The sequence below is a fragment of the Molothrus ater genome, chromosome 1 (genome assembly GCF_012460135.2).
Source record: "Molothrus ater isolate BHLD 08-10-18 breed brown headed cowbird chromosome 1, BPBGC_Mater_1.1, whole genome shotgun sequence".
Taxonomy (NCBI): domain Eukaryota; kingdom Metazoa; phylum Chordata; class Aves; order Passeriformes; family Icteridae; genus Molothrus; species Molothrus ater.
Genome location: NC_050478.2, coordinates 93,289,812 through 93,311,514, shown reverse-complemented (window position 1 = coordinate 93,311,514; position 21,703 = coordinate 93,289,812). Strand labels below are relative to the sequence as shown.

The following is a 21,703-nucleotide window of genomic DNA, read 5'->3' as shown; positions in this document are numbered from 1 at the left end:
GATGCCAGTATAGAGAGTTCATTTAGGAATGATCTGCTTTTGCCCCTAGTTCAGCATCTCAAGTTTTACAAATTCTAAGTGTCTAAGTGTGATGGGATATGCAAAGGATTATGCTTTCATGAAAGAGAGCTAAGTAGCAGAAGCAAATGAGCTCTTTAGCAACAAACCTCCTGGTTTTATACAAATATGCCAGCTAAAAATGTTAGAAGCAAGAGGAATATGGAAATAGATGATAAAATAATCATAGCATCATTTAGGTTGGAAAAGACCTCCAAGATCATCAAGTCCAACTGTTAACACAGTACTGCCCAGTCCACAACTAAACTGTGTCCCTAAATGCCACAACTACATTTAAATAACTCCAAGAAGGGTTACTCCATCACTTCCCTGGGCAGTCTGTTACAATACTTGACAACCCTTTCAGTGTAGGAATTGTACTTAATTTTCAATCTAAACCTCCTCCCTGCCCAGGACAGGCTTCAGTTATCACATCACCCACCAATTTCTCCTCTGCTTAAAAACAATCTGCCCAGCAGGTACATTCCCTAGTTGCCTTTCTTTCCAGCTTTGTCTTCCACACACTCCAGGACCCTCCTAGACTATTTTCTCTTTGCTGTATTTCCAGTAGACATCTTGTAAGTTGAAGTCTGCCATGATTACAAGGTCCAGTGGTTGTGAGACTTCTCCCAGCTGCTTACAGAATATTTTATCTGCCATTTCATCCTGGTTCTATGGTCCATAGCAGGCTCCCATCAGGATATCTGCCCAGTTGATCTTCCCCGATTCTTACCCATAAACACTCAACCCTATCATCACCATCACTAAGCTCCAGACAATCAAAAACTCACCAACATACAGGGCTACCTCACCACCTCTCCTTCCTTGCCTACTCCTTCTGAAGAGTTTGTAGCCTTCCATTGCAGCACTCCAGTTGTGCAAGTCATCCCACCATGTTTCTGTGTTGGAAATTTGTCATAGTTTTCTTGCTGCACCGTGGATTCCGGTTCCTCCAGTTTATTGCCTGTGCTGCATGCTCTGGTGCAGACATACCTCAGCTGGGTTATTGGTCCTGCCACCTTCCTGGAAGGAGAAGCCCTATTTCCTACCTGACCATTGCAGGCACTTTTGTGTTTTCTGACATATCAATGACCCTTGCATGGATCTCCATCTTCTCTCTCCACTGAGACAGCAGGCAAGGACCTTGCTAGCGCTCTGTCCCTCAAACACTGGCATGCTCTTCCCAGACTTATCTCCAGTGAGCCTTGTTTTATCCCTTTCCCCCTCCAAACACAGAGGAGTAACCAGAATTTTTCTGAATAGATTTTTTAATTTTAAGAGTTTCATGAGGCATCAACTGCTCTTGGTAATTCTCTTCTTAACTCTACCATCAAAGTATGCCTTAACAAAACATACATCTTTGCTGCTGCATTTATATTCACCCTATTTAAAATCAAGACAAAATACTTTTTTTTGAGTGCAAGGTACTGAAATAATCATAGGAGCATACAGAGGAAAGGGTTTGAAAAGACTCAGTCACAGATAACAACAGGAGTCTACTTACAAAGTCTGACATTTTCTTTACCAAACTAGGACTGATGTAGGACACGCATTTCTCCCTATGAATTTTATATCAGCTGGTGAAATGCAAAGAAGGCATCCAATCATCCAGCAATATAAGATATATTTATCATTGTGCAATTAGCTAGCTGCTTGTTTTCAGCTCTTTTCCTAACTAAAGGTTCATGTCAAAAGATCCCTAAGTCCTGGAATAGCTACAGGTTTCCAAACATACGTGATCAGTGTGAGGGGCCTAAATATCACATTTAATGTTATCACCAGGCATAAAAAATGAACAGAAAAATACATATTGGGTAAAAAATTTAACAAACAAACAACTGGAGAGATCCCAAAACTGGAAGTGCTATAAATTATTTTCAGGCTAAATGGAAATAAAGCCAGCATGAATGTGTAGATTTCATGAACAATTGGGCTCAGAAATAATTGGAAGCATTGTCTTAATTGTGCTTCATGTACTTCCATAGAATGGCAGATTAGCTGACTTTTGGTCTTCAAAATGCCCATAATAACTGCAGTGATTGAAAAGAAACACTTCCTTAAATGACACTACTCTAGGAAATGCCTGGCTGGCTAGTACTGTGGCATATGAGACAGTATGGCCCTGTTCTATCTGCCTTCAACCAGGACAGGAAACAGAATCTATGGGATTGCACAGGCATAGCTGGAAAAAGCATTCACCCTTTAAAATATCTTAGAAATGCAACTGGCAAACCTGAGTAGTTTATACATACAATTATTTTTTTATGAGACATTCTGTCTTTTACAGGATGTTCCAAGATGATATTCCAGGCTGCAAGGCAGCTTTGCAAATCAGATTGGATCACCTGGTTTCTCCCACCTTGATGCAGCAGGATGACTCCAGGGTGTAACCTGAATGTCAGTCTGACACCTGCTGTTGGCATCGGAAATCTTTTCACTGTCTTCAGGAGGATCATTCAATTGATCATTTCCTGATGTTGATAGTATCATTCTACTGCTTCTGAGGAAAAAAAAATTAAATTCTTCAGTGCTGAAGCCATTATACAAGGGCCAGAGAAGTTGCCAGGGAGGACATGCAACACTTGAGACTATAAATACCCTGCCTTATGACAGTGTACAGGGCTTGGCAACAACTCATATTGACACCTGCCTTATCTGCAGGAGATGACAGGATTTAGGCTGAGAAGGAGGACAAGGGCAGCAGACAGGCAGGGAAACAGGAATTTGTTATACTGTATATCAGTACAGCTTGTGAGGTGCCATGATAATATAGACCTGCAAGAGGTGGAGTCAAAAGCCCATCAAAAGTTACTTAGTGCAATTAATGGTTAATCTAATGCATAAAGGCTGCAGTTTTGAGGACATTTCCCCTCCACAGCCCTTTCTGTGTCAATGTCTTCTGAAGCTCTTAGTGCCTCCCTCCCTGCTCTGTTACTGTCAGTTAAATACAAGCTCTGCATGCTGCAACATCCCCTGCAGCCATCTAACCCACGCACAATCCAGCCCACTACTCTCGTCAGCATTTCTGTCATGCCAGGAACTACAACAACTTGAGCAGCCTTTAGAGAAAAAGTATCTTGAACAAAGCCACACATCCCATTCTTTTGGCAGACAAATCAGTTATCCTTTGAAAGACTTTTAAAATGACTTCAAAGATCTCCTGCTCTGGCAGAAGATTATGTAGCCTCTTTCCATCTCCATGTGCCTGCTGCACATGTGATATGCAACCTTACAGTGCTACTGCACTGCTCCAACTACCTGAAAGGAGATTGTGTTGAGGTGGGAGCCGGTCTCTTCTACTGTGCTACAGTGAGAGTACTAAAGGAAATGATCATAATCTGAAACAGGAGCAATTAGAATTAGATACTAGAACAAAATTTTCATTGTTAAGATGGTCAGACTTCAGAATAGGCTGGCCAGGGATGGTGGACTCACCATTCCTGGAGGTGTTTAAGTGGCATCTGGATCTGGCGGTGGGTGATGCGGTTTCGTGGTTTAGGGATTTCAGTGGTAGTCCTGGAATGACAGGTAGACTTGATGATCTTAAAGGTCTCTTCCTACCCTGATAGTTCTGCGATTTTGCTGGAGTGTGATCCTAACTAGGGCACCTACGTTGTGATCATTTGCTTCAGTGCCCCTAAAGTGAGGTTACAAGGCTCAGCAAACATAGCCAGGGCTGCTTGGGAGCAGCCAGGTTATGAAGTGCACCTGAGAGTTAGGGGAATGCCACTGAGATCAGACAGGAAACTCATCTGCTTCTGTTGTTGCAGTTTAAATTGGGCACCTCCTCAGCTGTGCCAATGTGCATCTATTGGCAGGCAAAGAGGGATAAAGGACAATAAAAATTCAGCTACTGAAATGACAAAAGACCCCTTTCTGCCCCATTTCATTAATTCATGTTACAAGACAGTAAAACAATTTCTCACACTGGCACACATGGAAAGGGGTAAACAGCCACAACTGGATACAGACGACTTGCCATAGGGAACTGAACTTCTTCAAGCATCCCTGCCACTGGGAAAGATGCCAGTGACACCTGCATCCCTGCTGAACTGACTAGGGAGAGTAAGGATCAACAGGAAAGGATGAAAATCACACCTTCTTACCAAGCCAGCAAACTCTCCATGGTGAGGCTTTACCTATAAACTGCAGGGAAGAGTCTCTGGAGACTCTAGAAGATAATTGTTTGGGATCTCTGTAATGGTGATCTAGTCCTCTCTGCACTGGGACATGGACCCTTGGGATTAGAAATACCCTTGTATTGATAGACCAGACTGTAAATTGACACTGTGATAGTGTCCATACCTAAGCATTACTGCAGCTGGAAGAGCAGGAGCAGCAGCCTGCTAAGCAATCACATTCTACCTCCTGACTAGGGAACAAGGAATGGGAAACCATAAATTTTGCTGTTTGAACCTAGTCTTGGAAGCACTAATCCACCTGAGTTTAGGTTGTACTTTCCCTACCTCAAACCAGGTCCAGTCTCCCAAGCATTAAAGCAGGAATTATACGGTAGCCTTGGCAGCAGTACTACTTCATTGACCTGTAGTACTGCTCAATAAAAAACACAAATTAAAAAAAAAAAAAAAAAAACAACCTCAAAAAACCATTATCATCCTACTGCAGCTTATATTCAATTGTCTTCTATTGTAAAAGTTTCAGACCTCCTTGGTGTTTCTCAAGAGCACTCTTTCTTCTGCACAAAGTAGCCAACCAACCCCAGCTCACCTCACAACTCGCTAACCCACTCTTTTATAGCACTCTTCTTCTCATTGGTTACAGCTGTGGCCTGGTAAAGTCAGGCCTGTTCCTAATCTTTGATAATTGGCCCAGCTGCAACTCCTTAGGGGTAAGATTACTTTCTACACTATCTTTCTTATATTCTGTCCCCCTACAAAAAGCCCTGCGTTGCTGCCATCGTTCATTCTTCTTTTTTTTTTTTTCTTTACAAAACTTGGGCTCACCATATGTGTCAGCTCATGGTAGGAAACTGGGGTGGAGGAGGTGGTAGCAGTATTCCGGCAGAATGCTACAGGCAGGCATGGAAGGAGCTCATAATTTTTGCAGGTAGCCTGTGGATGTCTGGCAGCAGCCAAAGAGGCAAGGTTCATGCTTCAAATACTGTGTCAGAAACAAGACAGTGGGGTAGTAGTGTAAGAAAGTGTCATGCTTAAGAGGTCATAGATCCTAAAATATATATTTTTTTTTTTTGTAGAGCAGGTGAATAGTGATGGAATAAAATTTATCTTTCTAGAAGTTTTAGCTGATAGGGAATTAGACTCAATACATAAGTAATTATATGACATTTTATGGCCTTTCTTATGTGGACTTGATGGTTTAACTTTTCCCTCCTCGGTCTTACAAAAGATATGAAATTCGCAATTTTATTTTTTGTTTAGCTTCCTGCCAGAACAAAGAACCCAGGCCCAGGTTCATTGGTGGAAGTAAGCCTATGTGTATCCAGTGTGCAAGAAATGCAGTTTTCTCCTAAGCCATGAGGAAAAATTGGCAGAAAAGGAAGGAAGAGGTCAGCAGGTATTTTATGTTCATCATAAAAAAGATGCAGTTACAGTAAGGAAAAGAGAGCAGAGGAGAGAAGGAATACAGTGCATTTCATTGAGAGATATATATTCGTATCCAGATAAGATTGGTTGACATTGCTGTACGTTAAAAACACACAGCTTACTTTATTCGTTTACTAATATAGTCATTTTTTATTTATTTTCTTTAAAGGATATGTTTATTCTATACGTGTAAATTGCAAACTGTAAAGATTGCAAATCGTATCCATCTCAGTAGTAATGGTATCTGTGTTGGTAAAATCACCTCTGACAATTTAGAGATCTGGTTAGTGTCAAGAAAAAACATGATGCATTCACTTGGTAAGTGACACCAACTTCAAAGTGGTCATGTTTCTTCTGAAGACCATGGTATACAGTAGTCTGTGACACACAGGAGTGCAACAGTGTGGTACTGTACCAGCAAAACAACTCTTATTGGACTCATATTGTTGCTGTTACTGAAAGCATTTCAGATTTTTTAATTAGACATAAATGACTTTGATCTCCCAGATCCACCACACAGTTGTAGAGTGCTTGAAATATGAGGTTTATGCAGTAATCCACCCCTTTAGGATGGAGGATGACCAATCACGGTCCTGCTGCAGTGAAAATGATCCTTTCACTGAAACCAGGCATCACTACCAGAAGCAAGCCATAGGATTTCTAGGGCTGCCGAGCCTCTTCCTTTGCTCTCATCCAAGAAGCATCTTTTTGTGTTTATATTTATGAGTGCAATTAGATAGCTCATGTGCTGTGTTTCTATAACGTGGCTGTTACCACATGACAAAAACCCTCGATGGCAAAGTGCAACAAGCAAAATGCTGCAACTTGTGGATTTTAATTTGGTCCTGAGAAAGGAGGCATGTATCTCTTCAATGTAGCACAGGCTTAGCAGCACCGAGGCTCCCTGCACAAGGAGTTTGCTAAGCCGTCCCCAGCCATGGCGTTATCTCTCAACAGGTGCCGAGGCAGCCGCCGTCCCCATGGAGATAAGGTGACGGAGCCAGGGAGAGGCAGATGAGTTCTGGACCAAAGGTTAGCCTCCTAGGTCTCGAAGTGACCCAGCTTTCCTGGAAGGGAATCGGGCAATCCCTTTCCCAAGGGAGGCCAGGACTGACCTGACAATGACAACCACCCCCTTCGTACCACAAACCCGTTTTAATGAACCCAGAAGAGAATTCCCGAGGGGCGAAGGCTGAGGGTGCAGCTGCGGAAGGCACGGTCTGTTGGGGAGGGCCGGCGCTGCTGCCGCCTCAGGTGGTACCCGGCGGCGGGGCCGGCCCAGGCCGGTGTAGCGCCGCGGCCGCCGGCAGATGGCTCCCGCCGCAGCGCCGAGCGGCGGCATCGGCCGAAGGAGGGGCCGGCGTCGCCGCCGCGCTAAATCTCCGAGCCCGCTGCCCTCCTCCTCCTCCTTCTCCTCCTGCCTCGCCGCGATGGCTTCCTAAGGGCGATGCTCCCAGCCGCCACCGCCTCCCCGCTCTGTCGCCGGGTGCTCGGTGGGCGCGGGCGAGCGGGCGGCTCCCGCGCGGTTCGGGGGCCGGGCCGGGGCCCTCCCGGGGCGGGGGCAGCCGCCGCCTCTCGCCGGTGCCGGGCGGGGGAGCCGGGCGGCGCGCAGGCGGGAACGGGGGAGCCGGTGCGGGGGCCGCCGTGAGCCCGCAGCGCCGCGCCTGACGGCCGCCTGCGGACCATCCATCCCTCCCGGGAAATGCCCCTCCTGGCCGCGCCGGCGGCCGGGGGCGGCATGTAGCGCGGGGGCGGGAGAAGCCCCTTCCCTCCGCCCGCGCTCGCCGCCGCGCACACACCCCGTGCTCCGCAGCGAGGCGCACGGCCGGCCCTCCTCCTCCTCCTCCCCCGCCCGCTGGGTGCATGCCCGCCTCGCCCGGCGCAGGGACGGCGCGCCGCTGAAGCAGCCCCGCCGCCGGGCACCCCCGGGCGCCGGGCAGCGCCGCCGCCATGGCCGAGGAGAGCTCCGACGTCCCCAAAGAGTTGATCGGTAAGGGACGGGGCATGGCGGCGGGGATGGGGGCTGCGGGGTCCCGGGCGAAGGTGCTGCGGGGGCAAGTTTGGAGGCCGCCGTGCGCGGGATGCAGCGCTGCTGGAGATGGGGCTGGGGGGAATCCGGGGATGGGTCTGTGGAGCCGGGGAAGCGCCGCGCCAGGGAGCCCGGGGGGCTCCGCTCGGGGCTGGAGGGACTCGGAGGAGCCGGCGGGGGGCGGCGAGGCCGCGTTGCTGCGTGCGGGGAATGGGCGGGCGGGGGCTGCGGGGCTGCGGCGGGCAGGGGAGGCGGCCACGGGCAGGGACTGAGCCCTCGGGGGGCCGCGGCGGGGCACGGTGTGTGTCCCCCCTCCGGAGCGGTGTGTCCGGGGTGCCGGCAGGCTGCGAGCGCTGGCGGACGCCCTGGGAAGCTGCCCCGGCCCCCCGCACTGCCGCCCGCCCGGGGCACGTCCTCGGTGCGCCTCAGCCTGGCGGCACGGGCTGCAGCTCCATTCGGTGCTTTTTTATTTATCCTCCCGGGTTTTGCCTAGTTTAAGATTCGTTTTCCCCTGGATGTAGGAGGGAGGGGAGGGTATTTGTAATTAAAGTTTTATGGCCCCGTGCACACGAGCCTCCATCCTGCACGGTTTACCCTTAGGAACTCAGTCACAGGTGATGGCGAGGACCCTGAAAATGCTGTCACCTCTTTTGGGGAGCTTCCAATAAATGGCTCGTTACACAGGCGGCGTGTGTGTAACCAGTGTCATTTGGGGATAACAGGTCTGATGCTCCAGGCCCTCAGCTACCTTGTTGAGGCAGAATTTCCTTTTTGCCTGTTGAAGAGCTATCTAAAGATCTCACCAGCACTGTAATAATTTAAATGTTGTCTTAAGGACAGATGGAAACAGAAATTTGTCAGGCAGCAAGGTATACGTGGTCTTGAATACAATCCTTCAAACCGTAGTTAGGTAATGTACATTGTTGCATTTCCTTCAGTTTCCTCAGCAAGTGATTTTAGCATTTATCAAATATAAGTAAAGTTTGGGTGGACATTTGCAGCTGCTGCAGATATTTTTTCTGTAGAGTCAAAATAGCTCTATTTTGCAGTCCTTTTGGTCTCCAAACCATGTGGATTACAGAGAGATTGTAGTCTATAGCTTGCTGCTAAGAAATTATGAGCTGGGAAGAGTTCTAGGAGTAGCTATGGTTAAAACCATGCAGTTTTCCTATTTTAAAGTGGCCAGGCATGTTTGAGTGCTAATACACAGTATTTCTTATTTACCATGGGTCCTGCACTCTAGTGTTGTAGGTGAGGTGTGCTGCATACTACAGGGGAGAATAAAGTGAGCACCTTCACAGCCTCCTCTGGTGGCTTTGAACCACCTTAAGAATTACCCCCCAGCCCTGGTGCCCGGCACTCACTCAGCTGGATTTGTCAAGGGCTATTTGAGGTGTGGGGATCTGTTCATGTAGATTGGTTTAATTTCTAGCAGTATTTTGGTGTCTGCATGTTAAAATTTAACCTCTAAATAGGTTCTTTGTAATAACCATGTTTTGAGAGCAGGATGAAAGGATGTGCTTTAACGCAGAGTGATTGGATTGTGGAGATTAAACTGGGGGTAGGAGTGTTTGAGCTGCAGTTTTTGTTCTGTTACTCACTTCCCGTGTGACCTTTGTCAGGTCTCGTAGGTCATAGTCTTCAAAGAAACCCTCTCTTACTGCTGGCTTGCCTGGATCCACTTCTCCCAGGTGTGGATGTCTGAAGCCTCCAGCATTAGAAAAGTGAACCTTAATGTTTATTATGTTTCCATCTCTCAGTCTGAAAATTTATTTTGAGTCACTTGCCACCCAATGTGGAGGGAATTGTCTTCAGTCCCATGCAGAGTATCTATGAAATCTCTATCTTAGCTCTTGGAAGTAGTGTTTTTAGCCCTTTCAGGTAGATAGAGCCTTGTGAGGAGCTGACATCCTGATGATGCTTTGTGCAGTCTGGGGTCCCAGGCCCCTTCTCTCCCTATGGCTTGTTGGAGTAAGAGTGCTGGAGCTGAGGGCTTGCAGTCATTCCCATTTCTGCTGTGTGGGACACGTGGGACAGCAAAGGGAAGCGTGCCTCTCCATGCAGGTGTGTTAGGAGGAAGTCCCCTGCTAGATGTAGGCACCTGGAGCTGTTTGTGGGAGAGGAGAAGCCAAAAAGCACAGGCTGCACATGGAGGTAAAGTAGCAGAGACAGCAGCAATACCTTCTGCAAGGACACAGGACTTGATGAAAAAAGACTCTATGATCAACCTGCTTCTGAGTTCCCGAGTGGGGGCAGAAAGACTGGAATTGGCATTACCCATGGGAGAGGAAGCCTTGGGAGAGCAGTTCACATCGGGCTGGACTTTCCCCCGGGTTCTGCTCACCTGGCTGCTCCAGGATCTCGCAGCCTGGCTGCGGACCAAGCGGTTGCTCTGGGAGCCGGCCGCGCTGGCTGCCTGCCACCGGGGCTGCCGCGGCTTGGGACAGGCTTCTCGCTGGGCAAGCCGCTGCTACCGAGGAGCTTTTGTGTCCTGATAGGAAAATTAAAATTCCTGGGGAAAACATGCCGATTCTGCAGAAAGAGCTCTTTCGGGTGAAGAGTCTCTCTGACCAGCCACGTTTCTGACTTGCACACCCTTCTGCCCTGCAGGCAGAACACAGTGGCCTGGGTTAAACATCCAGGCTTAATAAATGGTGTGTTGTTTGTGCTAACGTCTTCTGACTACCGAATGAAAATTGTGCAGAAAAGCGCTATACAGAGCACTATAATTAAAAGCCTTAGGAATAGCCTATTATCTTTCATTTTTGCTTTTAAACTTAAGCGTGCCCGAGGGCAAAGTGTATGTGTCTGGGGAGGGTGGAGACTTTCCTTTTACAGATGCCTGTTGTTGGGCTGAAAATAGGTTAATGTGTTTAAAAGATTTCTTTCTCATTCCCTTTCAGTGGGGGCTGGAGAGTGAAACTTACGGAAAGTGCCAAATTGGCTCTTCTAGATGAACTCCTCTGTTTATCTCTCAATTACATCAGTGTCAGTAGTTGTATAAGCTTTCTAGACACAGTTCCCTGTTTGTCTGTTCCCTTCAGGCCAGGGTGCAAATGTTCAGGGGAAAAGCTGGTTCGTGTCATAATTGGCAGAGACTGTGTATACATGTGTGTGCATGTACATATTAAAACGTTATGGCAACTAAGGTAGCTTTGGCGCTGGCACTATGGATTGGCTACATTGTTGCTGGGATTTGGACCAAGACCAATTTTGCCTCCACAGCATCCTCTGCATAGCTGCCAGGTGTTACTATCTGGAAGTCTGCTTGGTTTGCTTTGCTACTTCAAAGCACAGAGTGTAAAATGTGTGAACAGTTGCTCTTCCATTGCCTGACCCATTTAGCCTCCTTGATATTAACAAGAGGTTGAAATTTGTGCAATGCAAGGTGCTGATTTGCTTTAGTAAGCTTTTCAGGTACCAATAATAGCAGTGAAGAATTTGTTTTATTTTCCCAGAATGGAGCTAAGCAGTGCTGTGGCTTGTCTTGGGAGTGCTTTTGATATGTAAGTAGTGCTGGGAAAAAAATATCAAATTGTGTTCGGAATCCAGGCATATGACATCAATGATGCTATCATAATAGATACAATTTATTGTGTAGATGGCATACTTAGAAAATTGTACTTGTGTTAGGTTGTGTTTAGTACTGGTGCATCTGCATGAGACTTCCATGAGTGCAAGCAGTTGGACAACATAGCTCTGAGTCTTTCTGAAAACTCAACAGTGGCATCTGTTTCCTGCTTGTGTTGACACTGAAGGTATTTAATGAAGATATTTTCTTTTGTTTCAGAAAGCGTCAGGGATGTTATTGGGAGGAAAATCAAAATTTCTGTCAAGAAGAAAGTAAAGCTGGAAACCAAGGGAGATAAAGTGGATAACAAAATACTGGTAAGTACAATAGAATGACTCAGATTACAAATGCAGAGGAAAAGCCAGTATCTTTTCAGAATGCATTAATTCTCCTCTGGAAGTATTCTTTGAACTTTCTGTGTGCCATAAGATGTCCATGTGATTTATTTTCTTACTTTTTCTTGCTTTCATGGTAGCCTGCATAGGGTTGGTGTGCAGCTGTGTATGTGTACACACACTTGTTTATCACTGAGTTATTTTTCAGAGTTTTGGATATTGTGTTGTGGACTGATGATAAAGCAAACTATTATCGGAACCTGTTCTAAAATATTCTGCTGCCTTTGCTGGTTAGGTTTCCTGTTTATATCCATAAGAGTTTTAAGTGGCCAAGAAATGCAAAATGAAATGTGTAGAATTAATTTTGAGAATCTGAAGCTGTTATGCAGTGAAGAGCAACAGTAAAACTATTGGGCTTTTTGAACTCAAATGACTGTGTTTTTTGGTATTCTCAACATGTTGAGTCTTTATTTTAAAATGCAGTCTACATCTGCATTTTAAAATAAGTGCTTAATGTGTGGGATTGTGAATTGTTCTTAAAACTGTAATGGAGGAAAGCGTCAAATTAATCTCACTTAAGTATGCTTTCCTGTTTTCTCAAGAATAGTTTTGCTGGTCTCTCTTGATAGGAAGAAAGCTGTGGTAATGAGCTGCTACATTTGCATACTATCTTGAACACACAAAAAGACATGGAACTGTATTTCCTTGCTCTTTTGATAAATTTCTATGAGGAGAACTCTTAGAGTAAAAAGCACAATTAAGTACAATGCTACCATAATATTTTGCAAGATATTTGAAATTTGGTGTCTTGTGTTCATGCTGTTCCATATTTGAAAGTTTTGTTTTCAAAGCTGTTATCACAGATATTAGGTACATTCTCCATGCAAATGTGCTATTTTGTCTTTCAAAACCACAACTTTTTAATCGCTTCTGAATTATCTTCTTAAAGTACAATCCCTGGGCATTAAGACTGTAGATAATGGCTCACTTTTCTGTGAGAGCCACTACTTAAAGAAACGTGAAATATTTTCTGTTTAATATCTACCCATGTTATATCTAGTTCCTTGATTTACAGTTTCTGTACTGGAAATAGATTGAATATGTGAATGATGATTGATTGTCTCTATTTATTTGAAAGCCATGTTTATAGGGAAGGCTGACAGGTTTCACTGAAGTAGTTACACTTGATTGGCTTTTGGACTTACATGGAATCATAACTATTATCAATACTGAAATATATTGTGGAAATACTGAAATACCGTTCTGAACTGATGGGATCAAGAGAATGTCAAGCTTTGAATCATCAGTGAAGTTTCTGAGGGATGTACTACTCGGTAATAAAATGCCTAAATGTGCCTTGGGTGTTTTTTCTCTCTTTAATCTCCTAAGCTCTCAGGTGGGGGACTTTCACCTTCCATGACTGAAGAGGTACTGAAAGGGAGAGAACATTTCAGAGGTTCATGAGTTAGTGAGCACTACTTGTGTACATACATGTAGGTTTCAGTGCACAACATAAGTGTTTCAGGGGAATGATTTACTGGATGTTGTCTGGTATAACCACTTGTTCTTTGATGCAGAAATGCAGGAGATTTATCTTGGTGGGGGAAAAAAAGTTTTTATTCTCAGAGAAATTGATTATATTGACTGCTGGAATTGGATTTTGTGTTTTCCTTTGCTGTAGAAGGAAACTGCAAATCACTAAAGATGCTTTTTTTACAATGTTTGTCTGACTGTGTAAATCTTTATGTGGGATTGTTTGCTTTGGGTTTTTTGTTCATTTGGGCTTTTGGGATGCTTTTTGTCATTTTGGGGAGTTTTTTTTCTTTTTTGCAGAGGTGCTGAATGTTGTCTGCTGTGGCAAAGGCCTGTAGAGACTGTGGTTCACTTTGGGGATGCAAAGTTCTATGAAATGCAGAATACTCTGAAAAAAGTTACACCAGAAACACTTCAAGTTTGGTACCTTAAATTAATGGAGACTTTGTGGCCTTACTGTGTCAGCACAGTCTCACTTCTTACCTGTGTAGTAGAGGACATATACCCTTCTCTCATCAAAAGAGTGACACTGAAAATAAATAACCTTGCTTCAGAAGTGAGTGCTTAGTACTAAATGCTACAGGAAATCTGCCTGCAAAACAATGATTTTTTGTACTCTGAGGTGGAACTGAAAGGTTTTCAGTAAATAATGCATATGGCCGTGTTCCGACTGGTGCAGGTAATACCAAAGTTGCTGTGCCTTGGGTGAGCCTGTCAAATGGAATGCTGAATGAAGTACTGGCAGCAAAAGCAGCTCAGTAATTGAAGACTGTATCCTTAAGTGGATGCACCAGTGGGCTCAAATGTGATTGCATGGGCAACCTTCATGCCAGCACTCCTTGACTCCTGAGAGCTTGGTTTTGAAACATTAATCTTCTGAGTACTTTCTCTTGAGTGCACATGTGGCAATGGATTGTTTTGAGATTTTGGGTTGAATTTTATTAGTAGTTGGGTGTTTATAAGCAAGTTAGGTGCCATACTTTGGGTGTAGCACTTAATAAGGAGAAAATACTAGTTGCCCTCATCGAGGTAACCCCAGAGCTGTTGTGAAATGTGCTCATGGCTTTAGAGGAGGTTAATCACAGAGGCTGGCACTGAGCCCTGACACCCAAATCTCTGCTTTAATTAAATGATCTCTCATCCTTTCTTCCTAGGGAAATTCAGCAAAATCAGTACCACTTTGAGCAAGGGAGATTATTTAAAAATGACTGCACTTGGCAGGTAACTGTAAAAACACTTGACTGCTGGCCTTGTTGTTCACAGTATATTCAAGGTACAGAGTACTAGAATATGGATGTAACCATCTGCTTAAATCACTCTGTTATAGGAAGGTCATCTGATAATTAAGATGGAAATTAGAATCTGAGACAACAGAAAAAACAGTGCAAAGCCCTTGGTGTTGCTTGCAATAGGATCCCAGTATTAAACTGGTGAAGTTGGAGGATAAAAACCATGCTGTAGGGGGATACAGTATGGGTAAATGAAGGTGGTATAGAATGTAATCTTATCCCCTAAAGAGTTGCAGCTGGGTTAATTACTAAAGATTAGGAGCAGGCCTGATGTTAACAGGCCACACCTGTAGCCAATAAGAAGTGTGTTATAAAAGAGTGGATTGGTGGGAACTGGAGTCAGTTGGCTACTGTGAGGACAAGGAAGAGTCAGTGCCTAGAGGAGCTGCCTACAAGAAACATGAAGGAGGTATGAAACTCTAGCAATACAGAACCTTTGCAATATAATGATAATAGAACTCTTGCAATATAATGACAACACCATGCTTGCCTTAAGATGCTTTGGGTGCCAGAGTTTGGAAATTATTTCTAGGAATTTTGATATAAACCAGATTTTTTCAGTCTGCACAAGGAGTTTGCTGCCTCAGTAATCTCAATCTGCAGTTATTTAGTTTCTCAGTTAGTCATAATGATGCAAAATAGTAAACATCATGAGCTGCTGAGCTGCCTCTGGTCTGCTGGCACCAAATCTCATGTGTTTGGGCAGCAAACGGGTATCCAGCCCTGAAAAGGCAATAACCAGCTTGAACAGGCAGAAAAATCAGTCCTCAAGTGATTAGGGCTAAATCCTAGTCCCATCTGGGTACTCTGGCAGAGCCAAGTTGCATTGGGGAAAGTGAGGAAACATGTAGGCATATGGGAGACCTTGAAAGGTGCCAAGCTGCCCACAGGGTGGGCAGAACAGACATTGTGGGGCTCCCCAGTGGGGCACAGTCCCACTGTGGGCCAGGGAGACACTCAGCAGGACTGGGGTGGCAGCTGAGCTCCAGTGGTGACAGCACCGCAGTGACCCACAGCCAGCTCTGTAGGGTGGCCTCAGCTGGGAAAGCAACTGAGTGCAGGTGTAGCTGTGGTGTTCTCAGGCCATAGTTGAGTGCCAGAGTTGAAGCAAGGTGGGGAGCCCTGGTCAAGGCTTGTTCCTACCTTTGGGGTCACATACCTGTGCTGTGTTGGCTGCAGGCAGCCTAGCTGTGGCAGAGCCCTTGAGCAGGCTGCTCCAGGTGGCCCTCAGCCAGAGGCAGAGTACTCCTGGCAGGAGTGGACTCAGCTGTGTTTGGCTTCAATGGGATGCTCACCACAGTATTTTGATTGGGTTAAAATAGATAGAGACGTCACTCTTTTCTAAGCAGCAGAGGATCGCTTTGGTTTTGTGTGATTGTTTTGTTCAAACCTGTTTTTTTTTATGAGGACAAGGTTGAAGGCATCATGCTGAGTGCCTGTGGTGTTTCTCCTCACACTGATAACTTCTGACCTTCTCTCCAATTTCAGCTTAAGCTGATGGGTATGGAGAGGTCTCAGTTGTGATAAGAGGGGAGTGGGGGGAGACAGCCAGAAAAAGAAGAGAAGTTTTACACCTACTCCCTCTCTCCTTCTTCTGAGGCCTCCACCTTTTGCCACCATAAGGGATCAGGCAGAATGCCCTGTTGGTGTCTGACATACTTCAGTATTTTCTTCTTCTTTGTCTTTTTTTTTTTTTTTTTTTTTTTAAATCCAGGGGCCTCAGTGATTATCAGGTTATCACGTGCAGACAAATGCTTTTTGGGACTGGGCTTCTTTTTACCTTTGGTGTTTGTGGTGTTGCTTCCCCCCCCCCCCCCCCCAAATAGCTGAGATATCTGTATATAATTTGCTGATGATTTCCTCCAGCCTTTTCTTTCTCTCAGATTTATTGTAATTAGCAGCAAAGAATGAGAAGTTAAAATGTGAGCTAAAGCCAATATAAGTGGCTTTTATTTCACATGGTGAAATAAATGTGACCAACTCCTTATGAAATATTGATGTTTTTAAGAGTGGTTTATGATAGGCTGGAATTCAGGATTCATCCTATTTTTTGTCTTCGCTATTAGAAAAAGAGAATATTCCTGCTCTAGTTGCCTTTGAGATTAGTTTTCCTTTCCGAAGTAGTACTTTTAGACATAAAAGATAAGGAAATATTGCAAGTGGCCATGCTGTCTATATGTTTGGTCGGGTTTCTTTGCTTTGTTGCTGGGTTTATTTTGATTTTTTTGTTGTTGCTTTTTCCCTAATCTTAAGGCTATAGAATAGTGTGATGCAATGTAGTGACCAAAAGCACTTTATTAGGAAATCCCATTGAGGAGTCTCTGTTATGCTTCTGCCCTCAGTCATTTATATTCTCTTTGTTAAAATATCACAGTGTTACTTCTGAAACTGAGACAGTTGCTTTGGCAGGTGGCTCTCCCTAAAATGTACTGTATGCCCAACATAAATACACTGGGAGCAATTCATATGTCCTTGTCACTTTCTCTGGGACATATGTTTCCATGGGCTTTTAAAACAAAAAGCTGAGTTGACTCCTGTCAAAGAAGTTTATATTTTTTTCTGTGCACATGGTCTGAGATTTCATGTTCTGCTTCTAAAGACTCTTATAAAGACTGGAATTGTATTTAAAAAATAAAGTCTATCTGTGTTTACTTTCAAAGGAGCAATTATGGCCATTTTGTATGCTCTCCATGTGGCTTCTGAACGCTGCTTGAACAATGTGGTTGACTCTTGTGAAGCAACAGAGAAAAGCCTGAGCTCCTGTGCCTGTTCAGCTATCAGGATGGCAGTCTCTGGATAGAGGCAGTAGTATTTTGCACTGCCAAAACTATTTTGGGATTAAAAGCTCTGGTGCTTGGTTTCCATTGCTCATCTTTTGTCTTGATCCATCCGTGATATTCAGTTTGAATAGAGATGAATTTCACTTCCTGTCTTAAAAAATATGCACTTCTTTTAAACCACTGAGAGCATGAAGCTCACAGGGTTGTCTAAGGTTGGTTTTACATAAAATGTGTGCAATCTCACACGTTATATCATGACAGCTGGTGTGTGATAATGATGTTAAATAGGGACATTCTTTAAAAATAATGGTGTTTCCTCTTCCCTGCCCAGAATATTGACTGTTATGACATATATCTTAAGTGTGTCTTTATGAAGATGAAAGGAGGTAGGTGTTGGTACATCCCTCATGTCAGGAAATCTAAGTGAAGTGAGGTAGGGTAATCAAAAAATACTTAGATGTGAAAATGTATTTTAATACATTTACAAGGTGTATCTTAGAAAGCAACTGAATTGTGGCCTGTAAAATTGCTACAAAAAACTGAAATAAGGAGAGAACTGCAGGAAATAGAAATACTAATTCAGTCATGCAGTTGCATATGTTTCCAAAATAGGAAATATTTTTAAAAAATACACACATGCAAGTTTCACTGAAATTTACATTTATGTTATACACGGATCCATAAGGTTACTTTTAACTGGTGGGAAGATTTGCAAACCTAGCATTCTGGAGTACTGTGTCCAGCTCTGGGATCCCCAACATAAGAAGCACATGGACCCACCTGCTGGAGTGAGTCTCCCCAGGGATTCTGCCCCTCTACTCCGTGCTTGTGAGACCCCACCTGAAGTGCTGTGTCCAGCTCTGGGGCCCTCAGTGCAAGGACATGGACCTGGAGTGAGTGCAGATGAGTACCTTGAAGATGATCAGAGGACTTGAGTACCTCTCTTATGAAGACAGGCTGAGAGAATTGGGGGTTTTCAGCCTGGAGAAGAAAAGGCTCCAGGGAGACCCTGCTGCAGCCTTCCAGTACTTAAAGTGGGCTTATAAGAAAAATAAAGTCAAATTTTTTTAACAGCACCTGTTGTGCTAGGAAAAGGGGGAATGGTTTTGAACTAAAAGAGGGTTAGTTTAGACTAGATGTAAGGAAGAAATTTTTTATGATGAGGGTGGTGAGACACTGGAACAGGTTGCTCACAGAAGTTGTGGATGCCCCATCTCTGAATGTGTTCAAGGCCAGGTTGGATGAGGCTTTGAGCAACCTGGTCTGGTAGAAAGTGTGCCTGCTCCTGCAGGGGGTTGGAACAAGAGGACTTTTAAGGTCTCTTCCAACCCAAACTGTTCTATGGGTCAATGATTCAGTCATTCAATGAATTGCTGATAGTGCATGAAAGTATAGAAATTCAAGATGATTTCTTGCACCTTGAGTACTGTGTGTTCTTTCCATGCTTTGGGAGGACAGAAATGCAGCTTGTTTGTTCTCCCTTTCTTCAGCTCTGGACAACTGGTACAGGCAGGGAAAGGAAAGAAAAAGGGACTCCTTTTTCAGTGCCCTTAAAGCACCTGCTGTTGTCCTGGCTCATGTACTTTGCATTTACACATTCACCTGCAGTGTTCTGGAAGGAGGAAATGTGGACATGATCTCACTCAGCATGTTCTGGTTTTCTGTGCACAGCTCTAACAGTTGTAGGGGTAAAAAAAAAAGGGTAGGAGGCAGGAATCTGCTGTGGCTCTGAACTGATCGTGGAATCCTTCCTCCTGTCAATTTTTTTGTAACCCAATTAGAAAGCATTTCCTTTTTAAACTGCCACACTCTTCCTACTTCTCTTGCTGAATATATAATGTACCAAAGTGGTTTGTTAATGTGCTTTTGCTTTGAGAGGGCCTGACTCCTTGCCACCATTATTTATGAAATGGAGCCTTCACTGAAAGCAAGGATTTTCACTGAAATCTGTGCATAAAACAGGCAGAAGACTGATTATTACTAATTATATAATTTCTCTCAAGCTGAAAATAAAAAATGAGCATTGGGGTCAACTTCTTGTCTCACTCACTCTTTGCCATTGGTGGCTTTTTTCCCCAAGAAAGAGAAGACTTGGAGGAGAACAGAATGTGTTCTTTGGTAGACATATATTTGTGAGGAGTTTTTTTTTTCTTTTTTCCTCTTACAGCTTGTTTCATCTGCCTGACTTACTTTAAGAGAAGACTTCTCATGCAGAGAATGTGGTTTACTTTGGTGTAAGTAGTGTGAAGGAGGACACAGTAAACTTGAGAATGGCTGCAAGGGCTCCTAAGTGAAAAGTTAGTGCCGTGTCATGTGAAAAATGCTTCTCGTTGCTCAGAGTCCCTTCTTCAACCATTCTTGTGGTGGAAAAATTGGTGAATGCCACTGATTTGTTTAATTATTAAAATACTTTAGCTTACCTAGAATTCTTTTTTTTCTCATGTAGTAATGAGGAGTAGTAATTTAATTCTGTGTAAAGTAATTACAGGCCCAGGATATAAAATTATCCTTAAATTTAGCTGCTCCTAGTGGTGCTCTGTGCATCTACCTTGAATCCCCAGGCTGATTTCTGCCATTGGTCCTGTCTCATCTCTCCCCATTTCTGAAACATCTACTCTGTGTCAACTCATGAGTGATATCTTTGTCTTAGTGATAGCTTCCCTAATTTGATTATTTCAGATGACAAACTGTTAGGATGCCAAATGTAATTATAAGGGCCAGATTCTTATAACCCTACACTCCTGGAACAGATTTAACCAAATTAATTGGCCTGCTGGATGAGGGAAGAGGGACCCTGCCTCAGGGAGTTAGGGGTGGTGCAGACTAAGATCTGAATAGCTGTGGCATGTGAAATATAAAGCTAGCACAACAAAACAAGTTTCTGCTATGAAGCTCAGAGAAGGAGTCACGTTGCTGGTGTTAATACAAATCAAAAGGGTTCGTGGTTCCTGTGAGGCTACTGGAAAAGTGTTCACAGGTAGAAACTGTTGTCAAGTGGGAAGAAGCTCTTCTTTGAACAGGTTGCATTTCTGGATCTTCCTTGCAAAGTGACCTTTATAAAAAAAATAAGTACAAGAACTCTGGTCTGGACCTGAAAGTGTGTGTGGAGGGATAGAATGTAAGAAAATAGTGCAGAAGGTAGTCTCTTATTCCCCTTAAGATTAGGAACAGGCCTGCCCTTAGTAGGCCACAGCTGTGTCCAATAAGAAGATGAGTGCTACAAAAGAGTGGGTTAGCTGGGTGAGGAGAGAGTTGGAGTTTGTTGGCTGTGCTGTGAAGAAGAAGGAGTCAGTGCTGTGAGGAGGTGCCCATGAGAAATCACCCAGAAGCTATGGAAGATTTACAGTAAGGTGACAACAAGTGTGGGTGACATGCAGCTTATCCCTTTGGCAGACAAGTGACATTCCTATCCCTGCGTAGAGTAGTAGGCCTCTGTGACAGTAGGCTGGGCCTCAAAGTGTGCATGTGGAGATGGAAAACAGAAGAGGAGATGCTGGGTCTATATTCCCCTTAAGATTTTCATCCTGCCTTGCATTTGGAAGTGGTGCTTGTTCCTATGCTTTGTAGATGAGTTGATAACTATTTTTTCCCCCTTTCCACAGCTGAAGCAGTGGTTAGCAGCATGCTGCCTGTGGGGTAGACAGTGGTCTGTTTGGGACCTCTGGAAGCACTCTCTTGGCTAGGGCTTAGGAAGCCGAGGTCCTTTGGAAAAAGCCATTTCCACTTTGTGCCTCAAAGATGCTTGCCAGAGGCATGTCTTTATGGAGTAGCCACTTAAGGCACATGTCACTTGAACTGCAGTCATTCCTTTGTACTTAAAACTTGGTTAAACCACTGCTTTTGTAGAACTCCATGAAATGTTGAGGATTTGAGTGAAGTTAGAGATACCTACTTCTTGGGGCCAGAGAGCAAAGCAAGAGGGTGAGATAGCTGCTGCAGAGCAGCTTCTACTCAGATTTGATTAGAGGAAGTGAATGGCTATTGACCTCAGTCTGAGTTGGGAGACAGGGCACTGCTGTGTTTGTTCAGGGTCAACCTTTGAATGAAAAGGCTTCTCCTTCTCTGCCTTGAAGACCACTAGTAAACTATTCACACAAAACTATTGATAGAGGGGAAAGCTTTCAGAGGCTCATCTCTTAACAAACACTAGAGGCTGGTGCTTAAGAATACCTTTTACAGCCATGTATGTGAGCCTCTACGCCAATGTGGAGCTGAGGAGCCTTAGGAAGGGAGCAGTGAAGGTAGGTCAAAGCAGATGTTGGGATTTTTAGTGCAGCTGGCTTTAGATGGCAATCTCTTCTTCTGGTATTTATGACGTTGTAAGTTAATATTTGAAGAAATATTAGCTTTGTTAGAAATGTTAGCTTTGTTAGGTACTGGTGCTTCGTTGAGTAATAATTTCTGCCACCTTGGTAAGTTTCTTAATATCTCAAAACTAAATTATGCATTTATTGTTATAGCATGAAAAATGAATTTTAAATGTAACAAGCTGCTTTCTTGACTGTTATTCTTCACATCTGCACTTTGTCAGTGGCAGAAAAGCAC

General features: G+C 44.2%; 1 protein-coding gene across 5 annotated transcripts in view; it reads left to right on the top strand.

The window, feature by feature from the left end:
• The first annotated feature begins 7,290 nt into the window (after window positions 1-7,290).
• CARMIL1 (capping protein regulator and myosin 1 linker 1) overlaps window positions 7,291-21,703 on the top strand; it is a 189,726-nt gene continuing 175,313 nt past the window's right edge. For 3 of the 5 annotated variants that reach the window (XM_036398485.1, XM_036398468.1, XM_036398461.1), the window contains exons 1-2: window positions 7,291-7,611; window positions 11,441-11,538. In XM_036398485.1, the coding sequence (XP_036254378.1) occupies window positions 7,572-7,611; window positions 11,441-11,538 (138 nt within the window). In that variant the 5' untranslated portion in view covers window positions 7,291-7,571. The remainder of the gene's footprint in view (window positions 7,612-11,440; window positions 11,539-21,703) is intronic. The other 2 variants (XM_036398501.2, XM_054514012.1) reach the window with 1 other exon arrangement.